Genomic DNA, 18,949 nt, shown 5'->3' on the forward strand with positions numbered 1-18,949 from the left:
TCACATGAAGGAAAAGGAGAGACAAGAACAGTAGTAGTGTAAAACCAGTAATCCTGGCTCTTCTCTACCAGAGTATGTTGTAGGCAAATAATAGTCCCAATAATAGATAATCAATATTTAAGTGATTTTTTTTGCAGGACTTAATAGAAAATATTTCTCGATTTTTTATGTTCGTTGTACTTAGTTTTCTGATGATAGTAACCAGAAGAATTTGAGAATTCTAAGCCTTGAGTTGATGAAACTTAGAAACAAAAGAGAAATAAAGATGAGGGTGAGTGATACCTTTGGTAAGTTTGCTGTGTCTGGAGCGGGGGATCTGAACAAGTTCTCATTTCCTAAAACAGATATTTCTGTTGTGTAGAGCATGATGGCTAAACAAGAAGGCATGGAGGTGAAGCTGCAGGTTACCCAGAAGAATCTCGAAGAGTCTCAGGAGAAAATAGCACAACTTGAGGGGAAACTGTGAGTGACTAAAAGGAAAGAGATTCCTTTGTATAACCAATTTGTGTGTGTGTGTGTGTGTGTGTGTGTGTGTGTGTGTGTAACCAATTTTTGATTTACCTTTCTCGGCTAGTTATTGTTTACTGAGACTTTAACCTTCCCTTCATACTTACCTCATTGCCTGCCTCTACTTGCCCTATTTCTCTTCCTAAGGGACAGTTGAGCCCTAATCATTCCCAAACACTTGATGCCGAAAGATGTATGAATGTATTACTTTTGTACATCTTCTATATCAATGATGAGGAAAGACTCATAGTCTTTCTAACAACATAATCTTACGGAGGTTGTAGTGAGACCAAAACTGAGAAGTATTGGTATAGGAAGCTGTGAGGAATGCACAATCCTAGCCTTCTTTTTATTACTCAGCTGTAATTCATATACAGTACAATGCACAGATCATAAGTATTCAGTTTTGTGACTTTTGACAATTGTACACGCCTGTATAACCACCACCCAGATAAGGCAGAGAGTGTGGCCGTCCCCTCAGAAAGTGCCTTCGTGCTCCTTCCTGCTCCCCTTTCCTCCCCCATGGCTGCCCCTGTACCCCTGCAACCACTTTCTGACTTCTATCATCATAAATTAGTTTGGCCTTTTGGGGGACATTTATTACCACATGCATGCATATGTGTGTATATGTGGCTTCTTTTGTTTAAGATAATTTTTTGAGATTCAGCCATACTGTTGTGTGTATTATAATTTGCTCCTTTCATTTCTGAGTAGTATTCCATTATATGAATATACCTCCATTTGTTTATTATTCTCCTACTGATCAATACTTGGGTTTCCAGTTTTTGACTATTATCAGTAAGTCTCCTATATATGCCTTTTTGTAGACACAGGCTTTTATTTCTCTGAGTAAATATCTAGGAGTGGAATTTCTGTGTCATAGGGTTGTATACATATAACGTTTTTTAAAACACTCCAAGTGGTTTTGCTGTTTTACACTCCCACCTAACAATGTGTGATAGTTTCATCTGTTCTTTACCTTCATCAACATTTGATGTTGTCATCTATTTGATTTCGGCCTTTCTAGTGGATGTGAAGTAGTATCTCATTTGTGATTTTATTTATTTATTTTAATTTATTTATTTTATTTATTCTTAGCTGCATTGGGTCTTCGTTGCTGCATGTAGGCTTTTCTCTAGTTGCGGTGAGCGGGGGCTACTCTTCATAGCGGTGCACGGGCTTCTCATCGTGGTGGCTTCTCTTGTTGCAGAGCACAGGCTCTAGGCGCACGGGCTTCAGTAGTTGTGGCGCGTGAGCTCAGTAGTTGTGGCGCACGGGCTTAGTTGCTCCGTGGTATGTGGGATCTTCCTGGACCAGAGCTCGAACCCATGTCCCCTGCATTGGCAGGCGGATTCTTAACCACTGCACCACCAGGGAAGTCCCTTATTTGTGATTTTAATTTGTTGTTATTAATGTGGAGCATCTTTTGATGTGCTTATTGACCATTCATATATATCCTTTTGTAAGGTGTCTGTTTAAGTCACTTGCCCATTTCTTAAATTGTGGTGTTTGGAGGAGGTAAACACATAAGTAATTGAATATAAGGCATCCTGGAACAAAGGCTTTGTGGCACACAAAATGCTATTTTATATGTGTGGGGGGTGGGGAAGCTAGGAAAGCTACAGAAAAGATGATTTCTGTTACACTTGGAGTGTTGCAGATGATGACTCTCATCATCATAACCCTTTTGTCAGAATATATTTGGAAAGCTTTCTTACTTAAAAAAAAACAAAAACTTGAGCCTCCTATTTGCATATATTAAATTGTCAACTTGAGAGGTCACATAAGTGAATGGTTAGGAGTTTGGACTCTGGAGTCAGCCTACCTGAGATAACAGTATCTGGTACAGAGTAAGCATTATGCGTGATTATTGTGTATATTAATATGTGCAATTTTTTTTAGTATTTCAATAGAGAAAGAAAAGATTGATGAAAAATCTGAAACAGAAAAACTTTTAGAGTACATTGAAGAAATAAGGTAATATGAAGAGTAGTTTTAAATTGGACTTTATTTTGTTGAACTGTGATGAATACATCATTTTCATCTCTTTTCATTTAATGTTCCCTATGCTTAAATAGATGTGCTCTTCAACATAATTTGTTTTAATGCAGTTGTGCATCAGATCAAGTGGAAAAATACAAGCTAGATATTGCCCAGTTAGAAGAAAATCTGGAAGAGAAGAATCATGAAGTTTTAAGCCTTAAGCAGTCTCTGGAGGAAAATGTTGCTATATTGTCTAAACAAGTAGAAGACATGAATGCTAAATGCCAGCTGCTTGAAAAAGAAAAAGGTATTCCACTGTTTATAGTACTACTTTCTTTAGATAAGTACTACCGATGATATTTTTTTAAAGTACTGCTATGTTATAACAACTTTCTAAAATAATTATATAAACAACAAAAATTTTGTTCTATGTTTGGGAATTTTTGTCTTTTATGATATTTGTTATCTGTTTATTTCGATATATTTCTTATCTTGATTGAAATATATGTGGTTGTGCAGTTCTTGACTTCCCCATTGGGTGGCCATTTAAAATTGGTAGATACATAGAACTAGGTTTGGGGGTTTTATTATATAATATACATACTATTTTATATATAGTAATCATACCAACTTCAGAGTTATTTTTCCCCCCTTTGGAAATACTTGATCTCTGTAACATGCTATAAAGCAGTATAGTGGAATATTATGGGAATCTGGGTTTCTCAAAGTTAATATTAGTATCTAATTACAGCATTGTTAATGTTCTCCCTTTTCTAGAAGACCTCATCAATAGGGACAGAGAACAGGATGAAAATCTAAACTCTGAGATACAAAACTTAAAAGAGAGGTCTGTTCTTGAACAACAAGAACATGAAGAGCTACAACAAAAAGTATTGCAAATTGATTCACTTCTGCAACAAGAGAAGGTAGTTTACTACAATATTTTAAAACTCTAGTGCTTCTTTTAGGGAATACATTTCCCTGTGTATCAGAAAGGCTTTAAATTGTATATGTCCTTTGATCCAGCAGTTCTACTTCTAGAATCTTATCCTGAGGAAATAATCGTGCCTATGTCGCTTATTTAACTGCTGTTCACCACAGGGTTATTCATAATGTGAAAAAATTCAAACAACAATTGAAGCAAAATAAGGAAATTGTTTTAAAAATTTTTTCAGCACATTCTTGTGTTAGATTACTACATAGGCATTTACAGTTCTATGGTTAAAGAGTGTCTAATTAGACAAGAAAGGAAACTGACAGTTTTTTAAAATGCAAATTACATAAAGAACACTTTACATATCAATGAGGAAAAAAAGACAATTCGCTAAAAAAAAAAAAAAAATAGGCATAGGATGGAAATAGATCATTCTTAGAAGTAGAAATTCAGATAGCTTTGGGAATTCCCTGACGGTCCAGTGATTAGGACTACATGCTTCCACTGCAGGGGGCCCAGGTTCGATCCCTGGTCGGGGAACTAGGATCCCACAAGCTGCATGGTGCAGCCAAAAAATTAAAAAAAAAAAAAGAAAAGAAAAAGAAATTCAGGTAGTCTGTAAACATGAGAAGATGCTCTACCTTAGTAGTAATCCAAGAAATTGAAATAATTTGTTTTTGTCACTTACAAGATTGGCACATATTAAAACATTTACTCATATGACACATTGGTGAGAGTTGGGCAAGCAGGCATTCACATGCACATGAAATATTATATCATTGGGCAATCTGCAACAACAAAGGAATTAAGTAGATCTGTATATATTGACTTGAAAAGATCTCAACTACTATTTTTATGATTTTTAAATGACCTTTACATACACAGTATATATCATTTACACTTTAAGTATATAAATATATAGAAAAAGACCATAAGGCATAGAATACCAAACTAGTGGTTATCTCTGGAATGGGAAAACTAAGGTTAGAATACGAGTAGGCAATTTTCATTTTATTTGTAATGTTAGAATTTTTTCACAAGTGATTTACTTGTATTTATTTATTCATATTTACTCATCTTACATAACATTAAAATATTTTATATAACATTGAAATCATAGTACTCTTTTTATATAAATCGTATGAGAAAAAGGATAAAAGTCAGTTGTAGAATATGATTTTAGTTTTCTAAGTGTGTGTGTGTGTGTGTGTGTGTGTGTGTTGCGTAGGAAAAAAGGCTGAAATAACATTTACCATAATGTTAACAAGGTGTAGGATATAATCCATGATAAAATGAATATGATATCTCTCTATTTTTCAAGTTTCCTGGAGGCTCTTGAATTTAGTGTCCATACTTCATCATCTGTACTTCTTTTTTGCCCTTAGTAAAACCTCACAAATCATTAAATTTAATTTATTTATTAAATTTTCAAAAGCTTTCAAATTATTTTGATGGTTTTCTGTTTGGATGCAGGAATTATCTTCTAGTCTTCAACAGAAGCTATGTTCTTTTCAAGAGGAAGTGGTTAAAGAGAGGGGTCTCTTTGAGGGAGAATTAAAGCAAGCACTGGATGAGCTAGATAAATTACAGCAAAAGGAGGAACAAGTTGAAAGCCTGATCAAGCAACTGGAAGAAGAATCAGAATCTAGAGGTGAAGAACTAAAACTCGTAGAAGAAAGGCTGAAAGGGTTTGTATTAATAGGACTTCATTTTTATATATGACTTCAGATGTTAACAAGTGTTTTCTAGTACATTCTCTCAGGATTCTCACACCAGTCATGTGAGTGGTGAGGTTGGAATTATTTTACAAATAAGGGATAAACACGGACAGGTAAAGTACATGCACAGGATGTGCATATAAACAAGTATGACAGCCAAAGTCAGAAGCCATGCCCTTTCTTTATTTAAGGCCCAAGGTTTAACTAAAGAGAGTTTTAATAACCAAAATTTTGTATTCCTGTACTGCTCTTATATTTTCTAAAAATGATTGGACATTAGCATTACAATGATAACAGATTTAGAAAAACACCCAAAATAGTAAGATTCCCACCCTTTAATAAGAAACATTTCCATTTTTTGTCCATGTGTGCATCATAGTGTAAGTTATACTTTTAATTACCTCTTTTGAGGGAGCACAAACACTTCAGAAGTAACAATCAAAAAGCACAATGGGGGCTTCCCTGGTGGCGCAGTGGTTGAGAGTCCGCCTGCCGATGCAGGGGACGCGGGTTCGTGCCCCGGTCTGGGAAGATCCCACATGCCGCGGAGCGGCTGGGCCCGTGAGCCATGGCCGCTAAGCCTGCGCCTCCAGAGCCTGTGCTCCGCAATAGGAGAGGCCACAACAGTGAGAGGCCCGCGTACCGCAAAAAAAAAAAAAAAAAAAAAGCACAATGGGAAAAAAACAGCCAGAACTGGGAAACATTCAAAAATAAAAAATTTTTCATTAAAAGTAGAAAGCCTGGGGCTTCCCTGGTGGCGCAGTGGTTAGGAATCCACCTGCCAGTGCAGGGGACACGGGTTCGAGCCGTGGTCCGGGAAGATCCCACATGCCACAGAGCAACTAAGCCCGTGCGCCACAACTACTGAGCCTGCGCTCTAGAGCCCGTGAGCCACAATTACTGAGCCCACGTGCCACAACTACTGAAGCCCGGGCACCTAGAGCCTGTGCTCTGCAACAAGAGAAGCCACCACAGTGAGAAGCCTGTGCACCTCAGCAAAGAGCAGCCCCCGCTTGCCACAACCAGAGAAAGCCCATGCGTAGTAACGAAGACCCAATACAGCCAAAAATAAAATAAATAAATTTATTTAAAAATAAGTAAATAAATAACCTCAGTCTCCAAAGCCAGAAAGAGGAGGAGGACAATTTCAGGTAGACAAAGCTTGTGGGTTTAAAAAAAAAAAAAAAAAAAAAAAAGTAGAAAGCCTAAGATCTCATGCTTTTTTTTTTTTTTAAACTCTTATTCCATATTATTTTCATCACATTATAGGTCCTTCTCCACTACATTTATTTAAATGGGTTGAGGGACTTCCTGGTGGCACAGTGGTTAAGAACCCACCTTCCAATGCAGGGGACAGGGGTTCGATCCCTGGTCAGGGTATTAGATCCCACATGCATGCTGCAACTAAGAATTCACATGCCACAAATAAGGATCTGCATGCCACAACTAACAACCTGCAACAAAGGAGCCCACCTGCCGCAACTAAGACCCGGCACGACCAAAATAAATAAATAAAATAAAAAGTTTAAGTTGTTAAAAAAAAAAAAGAGAGTCAGCTAATAAATACAGAAGGTATAAAAACAAAATAAAACAATATCTGGGTTGATTCTTGAGTTTAATTTGTGAATAAATATTTGAATCCTTGCGATTTCAGCAGTAAAACATTTTCTAGCAAGGAACCATGGACTAGACATAAAGCTACAGAGCTGCCACTTATTTCACAAGTGTGTATCTATCTCTTATTAGGTACTTTTGTTATTAATCCCTTTTCTGTTTTCTTTTAGTTGTCACTGATTAAAAAAACACCAAAGTTTTATCTATGCTTGCATTTTGGGGAATACTACCAAAGTGTACTTAGGGGGATTGTTCTATACTGCAACCAGCCTCAGGGAACAGGTACTTTAAGAAACTTGAGTGGATGATGTCAGTTTAGGAAAGAAAGATGAGGTAATCATTTATTCTAACTCAAAGAACTCAGTCCAGAGGTCAGGAGATAAGGATTTTATTCCTAGATCTGTTAACTAGTTGTGTGATTCTGAGCAAGACAATCTTAATTTCTTTTATTTTCTCTTTCATTAGATATAAAATAAAGGAGTTTTACGAGATCATTTCTAAGGTTCTTTCCAGCCTGGAAATTTCAAGCTTAAGAGAAAAACTTAGAAGTTGACAATGATTCCTCTAGGGGGCAGGAAAGAGAATATTTTTATTATAAACCCTTTAGTACTAGTTGATTGCTTTTAGCTGTGGTATATATTTTTTAAACCCTATACTCATTACAGAATGAATTTGATCAGCTATCTTGTCTCAGTGTCCAACTTAGTCTGTAAGTGAATAATGCTTCTTACCTACAGTTCTTATTAGTTCTTTAAAAGATCTCTTATAAGCTCATATGCCTATCAAAAAAGTTGTATCACTATTGTGGTAATATGTAATATTAATATTTTTTAAAATCTCTATAGATTTGCAGTATATATTTATAAAGATGTCTTAAAAGCTATTCTGTCTATGCAAAATAGTCTACTAAATAAGTTGTTGAATCTGGATAATTAACAATTTATTATGTGGGTAATTGGTATAATCAAAATAAATCTACATAGTTCTGTAACTCTTTTTTCAAAAGAACTCTTAAAATGAAGATATAACTTAACTGTACCTAGTGTTCCTTAAATGTCTAAATGCAGAGAATTAAATTTTATTCATCCCTAGTGCTTTTAAACTGGTAATCCTTCACATTCTTTAGTTTTAGCTGCTATCAAGATTCTGTTTCAGAGTCTTTTTAATCTACTTTCTTCCAAAAAAGTGCTTAAACTACCTACCTAAGTACGTATGATATGAAACGATAAGTAAGTAAATTAGGATGAAAACAGAAGTAAAATAAAAGCAGGAAAGATAAAATGAAGCTGCATGTAAATGAACAGGCTATTAGATGTAGGTCATAAATTTAGATCTAAGCTGCCAGTATCTGATATAAACATGAAGATATGGGATATATGATTCACAGTGTCAAAGATATATCCTAGTCTCTTTCTGAGACTAATGATTTGCAGTTAGCATTTTATCTTTTAACTGTTCCTTTTTCTTAGGAAAGAAGCTGAACTGGAGAAAAGTAACACTGCTCACGCTCAGGCCACACTGCTTTTGCAGGAAAGGTATAACAGTACAGTGCAGAGCCTGAGAGATGTTACTGCTCAGTTTGAAAGGTATTTGTATGGGGAGACTGCACTCTCGAACATACATGAGCAAGGAGGGGTGTTTACATAGGAACATCTGTCAACAAAACAATCACAAAAATAAAACAATTAGTATCATTTTAAATTCCATAGTGTCCAATCATAAATGGGCATTTAATGTTACCTCATATCTTAGAATATATAGTAATTTCCCTTTCCCACTACCCACTTCAAACTTCATGCATTCTCAGACCTTTGGCACTTCTGTCTGACTCTCCTCATGTCATCATTTCCCACATGAAGAATCCAAACGCTTTTATTTCCTCTTCATCAAACCTGTAAATGCACCTGCATCTATGCTCATCCCGTCTTCCTCCCACTTATTACAGATGAAGTATCTAATTCCTTTAACCTTCAGTGACCTCATGCTATCATTTATCCCTTGTCTCATAACTTTCAGCCTTTCTTCTAGAACTTTTCCAGTCAATATTAAAACATGTTAATATGCCTTCCTCTTTAAAATACATTTTTAAAAAGTCTCTGTTTACCCCCCACTTCCTTCTGCAGTTATTCAATAACACCTGTCACTCCCAGCACCCTTCTTACCCCAAAATTCTACTCCTCTTCATAGCCTTTTTTTTTTTTTTTTGGCCGCACAGTTTGTGAGACCTTAGCTCCCCCGACCAGGGATCGAACCCATGCCCCCTACAATGGAAGCGTGGAGTCCCAACCAACCACTGGACCACCAGCTAATTCCCCCCATCTTCTTTTTTTTTCTTTTAATTTATTTTATTGAAATATAGTTGATTTACAGTGTTGTGTTAATTTCTGCTGTATTACAAAGTGATTTCGTTATATATACATTCCTTTTCATATTCTTTTCCATTATGGCTTATCACAGGATATTGAATATAGTTCCCTGTGCTATACAGTAGGACCTTGTTGTTGATCCATCCTATATATAATAGTTTGCATCTCATAGCCCATCTTCTTGATAGAAGATTATATACAGTATCCACTTCTTCACTTCCTATTTTTCTCACTTGTTATTTTCCCTTTTTTTAAAGTTTATTTTGGAGGGGACTACAAATTGCAAAGGATAATACAACAAATACCAATACATCACACAGTCTCACACCAAGAGTATATTAATGTTAACATTTTTACTTATTGTATATACTTTATATAATTTGGGGGGAAGGGCTCTTCTTTTATCTATTTTAGTATGTTCAATAAATAGAAAAGATATACAATGTATACATAAATTATAAAGCATAAAGGTAAAATTAATGTGCATGAGCTCATAGAAGACAACCTACAGGCTAAAAGATTTTCAACTGCTTGGTATATATATGAGTTCTTCCACTATCCCATCTTCATGCCTTCATGCTTTCCTCCAACAGATAACACCATCTCAGAGTCTACATTGATTATTTCCTTGCTTTTTTTCCTGTGTATAATTTTATAGCATATATATCCATATGAATAATATATTATCTAATTTTGTTTTTTCCTGAATTTCACCAAAAATGTCATGTAGCGTATGCCATATCCTAGGACTTGCCTTTTCACTCTGCGTTATGTATGTTTCTAGGATTGAATCACAGTGTTGCCAGTGTTCGTTCATGGTCACTGTTATAGAATATTTGATTTTATCAATCTACCACTATTTATCCATTCTCAGTTTGGGCTTTTGGGTTGTTTCCCATTTCTTTCATTTTATTAATAGTACTCTATGAATATTCTTGTGGTCTCCTAGTATACACGTGTAAGAATTTATCTAAAGTAATATTTAAGTGAATGTTCAACCTTAAAATTTAATGCCCAATCACTTTACAAAGTGGGTGTGAAAATCTACATTCCCACTAGTGTTGTGTGAGTTCTCAATGATCTATCTCCCCTCCAAAACTTGTCAGACTTCATAAATTTTGCCAGTGTAATAAGTGTAAAAGAGCTTTTTCTTATGGATGATTTATCTTTCCTTTTCTGTAACAGGCTTGTATGTGACTTTTTTTCATTTCTCTCTCATTTCATTTCTTTTCTTCGTTGATTTGTAGTTTTTATCAGTGATATGGGTTGCAAATATCTTCTCGCAAAGTGTGGCTTGTCTTTTCATTTTCTTTATGGTTTCTTCTTTTTTTTTTAAAGCTTGTGTCTCACTACCTCTTTTTTTATTAATTTTTATTTTTGGGGGGGTAACATTTATATACAATATTGTGTATGCTGTAGGTGTACAGTATCTTTTTCTGTTATACATATACATATATCTATTCATCTTTGGATTCTCTTCCCACATAGGTTATTACAGAGTATTGATAGACCTCCTCGGTATACATAGGTCCTTGCTGATTATCTATTTTTTTTCTTTATTTTTTTGGCTGCATCGGGTCTTAGGTGCAGCACGCAGGATCTTCACTGGGGCATGTGGGATCTTTCATTGCAGCATGCGGTCTCTTTGTTGCAGCGCTCGGGCTTCTCTCTAGTTTGGTGTGCAGGTTTTCTCTCTCTAGTTGTGGCGCCCGGGCTGCAGAGTGGGTGGGCTCTATAGTTGTGGCGCGCAGGCTGCAGACTGCGTGGGCTCTATAGTTTGGGGCACACGGGCTCTCTTGTTGAGGCATGCGAGCTCAACAGTTGTGGCACTCGGGCTTAGTTGCCCCACAGCATGTGGGATCTTAGTTCCCTGACCAGGGATCGAACCCGAGGCCCCTGCATTGGAAGGCAGATTCTTTACCACTGGACCATCAGGGAAGTGCCTATGGTTTCTTCTGATGAATAGAAATTCTTGATTTTAATGTGCTTAAGTTTACAAATTTTTATGTGAACACTTTCACATCCAAAACTTCTTTCTATCCCAAGAACATAAAGATATTCACCAATTTTTTTCTAAAAGTTCCAAAGTTTCACTTTTCATTTTTCCACCTAGAACTGATTTCTGTATGTGTAGTGATAAAGGGATAAAATTTACTTTTGTTTTCCCATATGGATAATCAATTGCCTAGTACCCATTCATTGACTAGTACCTTCTTTCCCCAGTGGTCTGTTCCTACATCTGATATATTATGACATACATATATATATACAAACACACACATACATAACGTATGTGAGTATATATATTTTAATTATAATTTATGCATGTCAACATGAATATAAATTGTATAAATTATATATATATATATATATATATATATATATATATATATATATAATTTTTAGTGCTGTTCTCAACCCTGAAAAGCAATTTCCCTTCTTGCTATTTTAAAAAGTACTGCCTTAAGAAGTTTTCAACCATTCTATGATGTCACTCACCATCAGTATGCTAATAGCATTAAAATTTATTTCTTCAAACCAGACCTGTCCTTTCAGCTTCCTACCCATATATCCAGCTGCCTACTTGACTTCTGCAAGCAGATATCTCACTATTGTCTAACATCAACCTGACCAAAACAGCTCTTGATCTCCTTCCTACCTCTTTCTCCCTCTAGTTTCTCATTCTTGTTGATCTCAGTCAGTGATATCTCCATCTTCTGAGCTTCTCGTTCCATAAATCTTAGAGTCCTCTTGATCATTTTCTCTCCCCTTCTCCCAACATCCAATCTATTTCTTGAATTTTTCAATTCTGCCTCCAAAAGAGCTCATATCTTACCATTGCCAACTCCTTGGTTCAAGATTCTTTTACCGCTCACCTGGGCTGAAAAATAATTGTCTTCTAGTTAATCCTCCAGTGTAGCATTCCTGCCCCTTCCCCCGTCAGTTCTCCACGTATCTCTAGAATAATCTACACACTTACTTAGAGACCTTTGAAGCCTCTCCTCTATCCCTCAGATAAACCCACTCACTGGGCTGCACCAGTGACGACTGGCCTCCTGCCTCTTGCTTCTGCTCCTGCCTCTCTTGTTCATTAGACTCCAGTCCCAGCTCTTTATTGACTGTGTTCTACCTGTCTCTGAGCACATATGCATCTTTTCCCTCTGAAATACTTGTCCCCAACTGGCTAGCTAAATCCTTCCTATCCATCATGTCTCAGCTTAACTGTAAATTCCTCAGAAAGGCCTTTTCCATTTCTATCAGCTAATCAGCTAAGGTGTTCTGTAGTTTTCCTTCAAAACACTTACTACAATTTTTTTTTTTTTTTTTTTTTTTTGCGAAGACCTGTGGAGGCATTTTTTTCCCTCTCTTACCCACAGGATGATAAAGTCTGTGACAATAGGTGGAAGGATGTGTGGGCGTTTTGTTTTGGGATAATTTTGATGTTTGGTAGTTGATCTCTTTTCATCTCTAGGCCTAGTTTCCGCACATAGTAGGCACTTGACTCTTTAAATGAACAGCATATGTCATATAAGTTCATATAAGTACTGACTTCAAAACACTGAATTCTTACCTATGCAAATGCAAAAATAGATAAGATTTTATTTGTTTTACCTAAAACCAGCAGTCCCCAACCTTTTGGGCACCAGGGACCGGTTTCATGGAAGACAGTTTTTCCATGGGGTTGGGGCTGGGAGGGGTGGGGCTGTGGTTCAGGCAGTAATGCCAGCGATGGGGAGCAGCAGATGAAGCTTCACTCGCTCGCCCGCAGCTCACCTCCTGCTGTGCGGCCCTGTTCCTAACAGGCTGCAGACTGCTACCGGTCCACGGGCCAGGGGTTGGGGACCCCTGCCTAAAAGTGCATAAAATATAAGCTAATCAGCTATAGGTTTGTCATGCATACAGCAGTTAGAAAAATCCTTTAACCTTTTTTTTTCTTTTTTATAAGCTATAAAGCATCAGCAGCAAGTGAGATAGAAGATCTTAAGGTGGAGAACATGTCACTTCACGAAAAAGTAGCCAAGGCTGAGAAAAGTGCAGAGGATGTTCAGCATGAGATATTGGCAACTGAAAATGCAAATCAAGAATACGCAAGGTATTGGGGAAAAATAAAACCTGCCGACACCTGTGACCTGAGAACCATTAAGACAATTTAATGTTGTTGAAAGCCAGCTACTAAGTGATGCAGAAAACTGTAGTCCCATGGCTTGCTTTGGGTGATCTTCAATTGCAAATTAAGAATTTACACAGTTAAAAAAGTACAATTCTTGATAGTTGCTTGAGTTAAAAAAACTAAAATGGCTGTAAATTGTTTAGTGGACTCTTCTCTCTCAAACCCAAGGATGCTTCTAGATCTGCAGACCAAATCAGCACTTAAAGAAGCAGAAGTTAAAGAAATCACAGTTTCTTCTCTTAAAAAAATAACTGATTTGCAGAACCAACTCAAGCAACAAGGCGAAGACTTTAAGAAACAACTGGAAAAAGGAGAAGCAAGGTAATTTAAGTTTAGAACTGAAATGCCATGTGTCTCAGTTATTTTTTCTAGTATACTATAGTTTAAAATTTAATTTTCCCTTACAGAAAAGCTGGAAAAGAAAAATCAACGGTAGAATTAACTGAGGAAATGAATAAGTGGCGTCTCCTCTATGAAGAATTATATAATAAAACAAAACCTTTTCAGGTCTGTCAATTAGGACTTAGCTTACTTGTATTTAAGAATTCATGTTGTTCCCTGTCAGTCATGACAGTGACATGGTTCTTCTGAAAGATCATTTTGCTGTGCATTTACAGTACCAATTTAACTTCCTATTTTAAAAAGCCTATAAATTTTATTGCATTATTATGCATACTTTTTTTTTTTTTTTGGCTGCCTTGGGTCTTCGTTGCTGCATGTGGGCTTTCTCTAGTTGTGGTGAGCGGGGGCTACTCTTCATTGCAGTATGCATGCTTCTCATTGTGGTGGCTTCTCTTGTTGCGGACCACAGGCTCTAGGTGAGTGGGCTTCAGTAGTTGCAGCATGCAAGCTCTGTAGTTGCGGCATGCAGGCCCTAGAGCGCGCAGACTTCAGTAGTTGTGGCATGTGGGCTCAGTAGTTGTGGCGCACGGGCTTAGTTGCTCCACGGCATGTGGGATCTTCCCGGACCAGGGCTCGAACCCGTGTCCCCTGCGTTGGCAGGCGGATTCTTAACCACTGCGCCACCAGGGAAGTCCCTAAAAGGTAATTTTTAAGCCTATAAAGATTACATTAAAAAATGTATGCATAGGGACTTCCCTGGTGGTGTAGTGGTTAAGAATCTGCCTGCCAACGCAGGGGACACGGGTTCGAGCCCTGGTCCGGGAAGATGCCACATGCCATGGAGCAACTAAGCCCGTGTGCCACAACTACTGAGCCCACGCACCTAGAGCCCATGCTCCTCAACAAGAGAAACCACCTCAACGAAGAGTAGCCCCCGCTCGCCACAACTAGAGAAAGCCCGTGTGTAGCAACGAAGACCCAAGGCAGCCAAAACTAAAAATTAAAATTAAAAAATTACCTTTTAATAAGCTTCTTAAAGTTAATGGCTTAGAAGGCTCTCCTGATGTGAACTTTTGATAATTAAGCTATGTAAATTTGTGACACTTACTTTATGATTTTTCTCAGTGTTTCTCTAGTACGCTGATCGTAAAAGGATAAATGCTAATCTTGGTAGTTAAATAGAGTCAGAAGACAGTATTAGTTATAATGGGGTGATGTGGCTGATGTGGGTGATTAGGCTGGCTAGCAGGGCTTCTTTCCTCATTTCTTTCCCTCTGTTTTAATAATGATCTTTGAAATGAAAAACAACTTTTTTTAAAAAGAGTCAATTTATGGAGAACCCTAAGTAAGTCAGCATAATCTTTTTTTTGTCTTTTGCCTTTTTATTTTCTTTCACTTTAGTTGTACTTATAGTTTATATGAGTCAAGTAAGATTTAACAGTTTTAAATCTTAACTTTATAAAAAAATATATTTTTCAGCTACAACTGGATGCATTTGAAGCAGAGAAACAGGCTTTGTTGAATGAACATGGTGCAGCTCAGGAACAGCTAAATAAACTAAGAGATTCGTATGCTAAATTATTGGGTCATCAGAATCTAAAGCAAAAAATCAAGCATGTTGTGAAATTGAAAGATGAAAATAGCCAACTCAAATCGGTTTGTAAAATCACATTTAGTTCTGTTGATATTGATATTGGGGTGGGGTGGGGTTTATTTTATTAGGGTAGTGCTGACCTCATAAAATGAGCTGGCAAGTGTTTCATCCTTTCCGTTTCTTTGGAATAGTTTGTGAATAACTGGTATTAATTCTTTATTGAATGTGTAGTAGAATTCAGTGGTAAAGTCATCTGGACCTGGGCTTTTCTTTGTGGGTGGTTTTTGATTGCTAGTTTAATCTATTTGCTTATTAGAGGTCTATCAGATTGACTATTTCTTTTGGAGACAGTTTCAGGAGTTTCTGGATTTCTTGGAATTTGTTCATTTCATTTTAGTTATTGGATTTGTTGGTATACAATTGTTCATAATATTCCCTTACAATCCTTTTTATTTTAGTAATATCAGTAGTAATGTCCCCTCTTTCATTTCTGATTCTAGTAATTTAAGTATACTCCCTTCTTTTAGTTCCTTTACTTCTGCAAACATGTTTATAATGCCTTTAAAATCTTTTTTGGATAAATTCAATATCTGATTACTCTCTTGGACTGTTTTTGTTGCCTGCTTTCTCCCAGTATATAGGTCATGCCTTCCTGTTTGCATACTTTGTAATTTTTTGTTGGAAAATGGATGTTTTAGATAAGATTTTGTAGCACCTCTGGGTACTGCTATCCCTTTCCAGGTATGTTGTTATTTCTTGTTTAATGAAGTCTATCCTCCTCCCCAGCCCCAGTAGTTTGTGCCTCTGATGTTGCTACTGAGGAAAGTTCAGTTTTGGGTGTGCCCACAGTCACCCTGAGATGACTTTAATTTTGGTAAGGCTGTCTTCCTCTCTCCCCAAACACTCAGTAGCTGCTGGCTTATCCCTCTGTTATTTTCAACAGTGCCCTGGGGCATAATAAGTTGCTCTACAGACTAATCCAATCTAATTCTGGCTCCTTTGTTGGAATTGTGTCTTAGGTCAGTACTCCAGTAGGGCTCCTCCCTCTCGTCTCATTCAGTAGTTCTCCTCTACAAAGCAGACAGCCTACAGTTTACCCTACATTTTGAATCACTTTCCAATTCCCTTGTACCACAAACTCTACTATTCTTTTTTTTTTTTTTTTTTTTTTTTTGGCTGCATTGGGTCTTCATTGCTGCACACAGGCTTTCTCTAGTTGCGGCGAGCAGGGGCTACTCTTCATTGCAGTTCATGGGCTTCTTATTGTGGTGGCTTCTCTTGTTGCAGGGCATGGGCTCTAGACGCATGGGCTTCAGTAGTTGTGGCTCACGGGCTCTAGAGCACAGGCTCAGTAGTTGTGGCACACGGGCTTAGTTGCTCTGCAGCACGTGGGATCTTCCTGGGCCAGGGCTCAAACCCCTGTCCCTGCATTGGCAGGTGGATTCTTAACCACTGCGCCACCAGGGAAGTCCCTCTACTGTTCTTGAGAGCACCCTTCAGCTTGAACTTCTCTAAGCTCTGTTGCAAGTGAAGTCAGTTCCTTTGGGAATAAATTAGGAGCTCTTTGTTTTACAGCCTGCTTCTCCTACCAGGCAAAATTTCTGAGCCCAAGCTTCAGAGCTGGATTTGCGGACAATGGCAAGCTTTTCTCTGAATGACACCTCTGTCCCAGTAGCTGGATGCTCAGTAGACTTGGGGGAGAGAGAGATGGGAAGCACCCTGAGGTTCTCTCACCTTGCCTCTCTTGGTTTGAAACCATGTCTCATGAGCCAGGGAAAGGGTGATCAGGGTCTCCGTATTTTCAGCACTCTGCACCTGAGATAAGGCCTCCATTCCTTGGAAGAAAAGACCTCCCCACCTCTCAACAACATTTGCTGTGGTTCAGAGCAACAGGTAGCTGGGGGGCAAGATGAGAGATGCTGATGTCCTGCTCTCCCTGGCAGGAAAAGCCTCTGACTGGGAGCTAGGGAAAGAGGGAGCCCTGTGCACTTGGCTGCAAGGGTCTGATGTAAAGTCTTTGCTTCGCTAAGCAGAGATTGGAGAGAAATGGAACAGGACTGGTTCAAACACAATAGGCCGCTGACTTTTTTAACCACCTTTTTGTGGATCTGCTTGAATAAATATTTCTTCACTTGCTGTTTTACCTTAAGACCATTTTCAGAGGCTTTAAGTGGTTGCCTTTTTATAATTTTTTATATCACTAGGGAACAGGTCAGCAGAGCTTCTCATGCTATCATGCTTGTAGTGGATCTCAGCATTTAATTTGGTGTTGAACTTTTATCAGAAACATAGCTTTGTACCTGTAGAGGGACAAGAAGATTTAAATGACTTGTCTTCTTTGTCACAGCTGTTCAAAGTCATTTTGTAATTTATAGTCTGAAAGCCTATATCTAGTAGGCTTTTGCCATTAAGTTTCGAAAAATGAACATCTTTGGGATTGTCGGTAGCATTGGTAATGCATTTCACCAACATGATCTTCAATAATTATTTATTGACTGTATTTTTTCTTATATAGGAGGTGTCAAAACTCCGCACTCAACTTGCTAAAAGAAAACAACATGAAACAAAACTTCAGGAGGAATTGAATAAAGTTCTGGGTATCAAACACTTTGATCCTTCAAAGGCTTTTCTTCATGAAAGGAAAGAAAATGTTGTTCTCAAAACCCCGCTAAAAGAAGGTAAGAAATGAATAAATGTCCATAAGTCTCACCTTCCTTTGGATTTCCTTTCACAGCATTGAGCAAGTTATCCATCTTTGTGAAAATTTGTTAACAGTTTCTGATATAAAAGAAATTCTTACTGAGAATTTTTGTATAAAATGCCTTTTCTTGGGCTTCCCTGGTGGTGCAGTGGTTGAGAGTCCGCCTGCCGATGCAGGGGACACAGGTTCGTGCCTCGGTCCAGGAAGATCCCACATGCCGCGGAGCAGCTGGGCCCGTGAGCCATGGCCGCTGGGCCTGCACGTCCAGAGCCTGTGCTCCGCAATGGGAGAGGCCACAACAATGAGAGGCCCGCATACCACAAAAAAAAAAAAAAAAAAAATGCCTTTTCTTTCCTGCTTCCATACTCTCTATTCTCCATTTGTTCAGATCCCATCTGTCCTTCAAGCCCAGCTCAAGTTATATCTTCCTTGAAACCTTGTCTGACTTTTTTGCTCCTACCCACCCCCTACCAAAGTTAATCCCTCTATCATACCCTTGGCATTTTTAACCTAAATGTCCAATTTGTAATTTTGAAGAAGTAGATTTTCCCTCTTTCTTGACTACAAATCTCTGTATCTTTGACAATAAACTGAAATTGGCTGAAATAGTGAATGAAGAAATATAAATGAAATTATGCTAAAGAACACACGCATTGCTTCATCTGCCTTAGAGAAGATAGAAGCTGCCTGTTTTTACTTCATAATGACTGATGAATTCATTTTAATTTAGAAAACTGACACTGCTGTTTAATACTCCTTTCAGGCAATACGAACTGCTCCTGAGCTCTTACTGGAGTTTTAAGAATCACGCAAGTAAACATCTGAAAAGCCTGTTGAAGATTATTTCATTCTTATTATTTTTATTGTTATTGTTGCTACTTTTGTTGTTATTATTGTTTGTAATGAATATTTTTAAATCTCGTATTTAATATTAACTTCCTGTCCTTACATATGTGAAAGGAAGTTCAGAATTTTTACATTTACTAAATGTTTCTGACATTTTAGTTTCTATTACCAGT

General features: G+C 37.6%; 1 protein-coding gene across 1 annotated transcript in view; it reads left to right on the forward strand.

Moving 5' to 3' along the window:
• HMMR (hyaluronan mediated motility receptor) overlaps positions 1-18,949 on the forward strand; it is a gene marked incomplete at both ends in the record, with an annotated part of 43,704 nt that overhangs the window by 9,926 nt on the left and 14,829 nt on the right. Inside the window, 12 exons of the mRNA XM_079702212.1 lie at positions 185-271; positions 362-462; positions 2,410-2,484; positions 2,619-2,797; positions 3,268-3,416; positions 4,898-5,112; positions 8,226-8,342; positions 13,069-13,215; positions 13,462-13,614; positions 13,701-13,800; positions 15,115-15,291; positions 17,745-17,907. Coding sequence (XP_079558338.1) covers positions 185-271; positions 362-462; positions 2,410-2,484; positions 2,619-2,797; positions 3,268-3,416; positions 4,898-5,112; positions 8,226-8,342; positions 13,069-13,215; positions 13,462-13,614; positions 13,701-13,800; positions 15,115-15,291; positions 17,745-17,907 — 1,663 coding nt within the window. The remainder of the gene's footprint in view (positions 1-184; positions 272-361; positions 463-2,409; positions 2,485-2,618; positions 2,798-3,267; positions 3,417-4,897; positions 5,113-8,225; positions 8,343-13,068; positions 13,216-13,461; positions 13,615-13,700; positions 13,801-15,114; positions 15,292-17,744; positions 17,908-18,949) is intronic.

The sequence above is a fragment of the Hyperoodon ampullatus genome (genome assembly GCF_949752795.1).
Source record: "Hyperoodon ampullatus genome assembly, chromosome: 4".
Lineage (NCBI taxonomy): Eukaryota > Metazoa > Chordata > Mammalia > Artiodactyla > Ziphiidae > Hyperoodon > Hyperoodon ampullatus.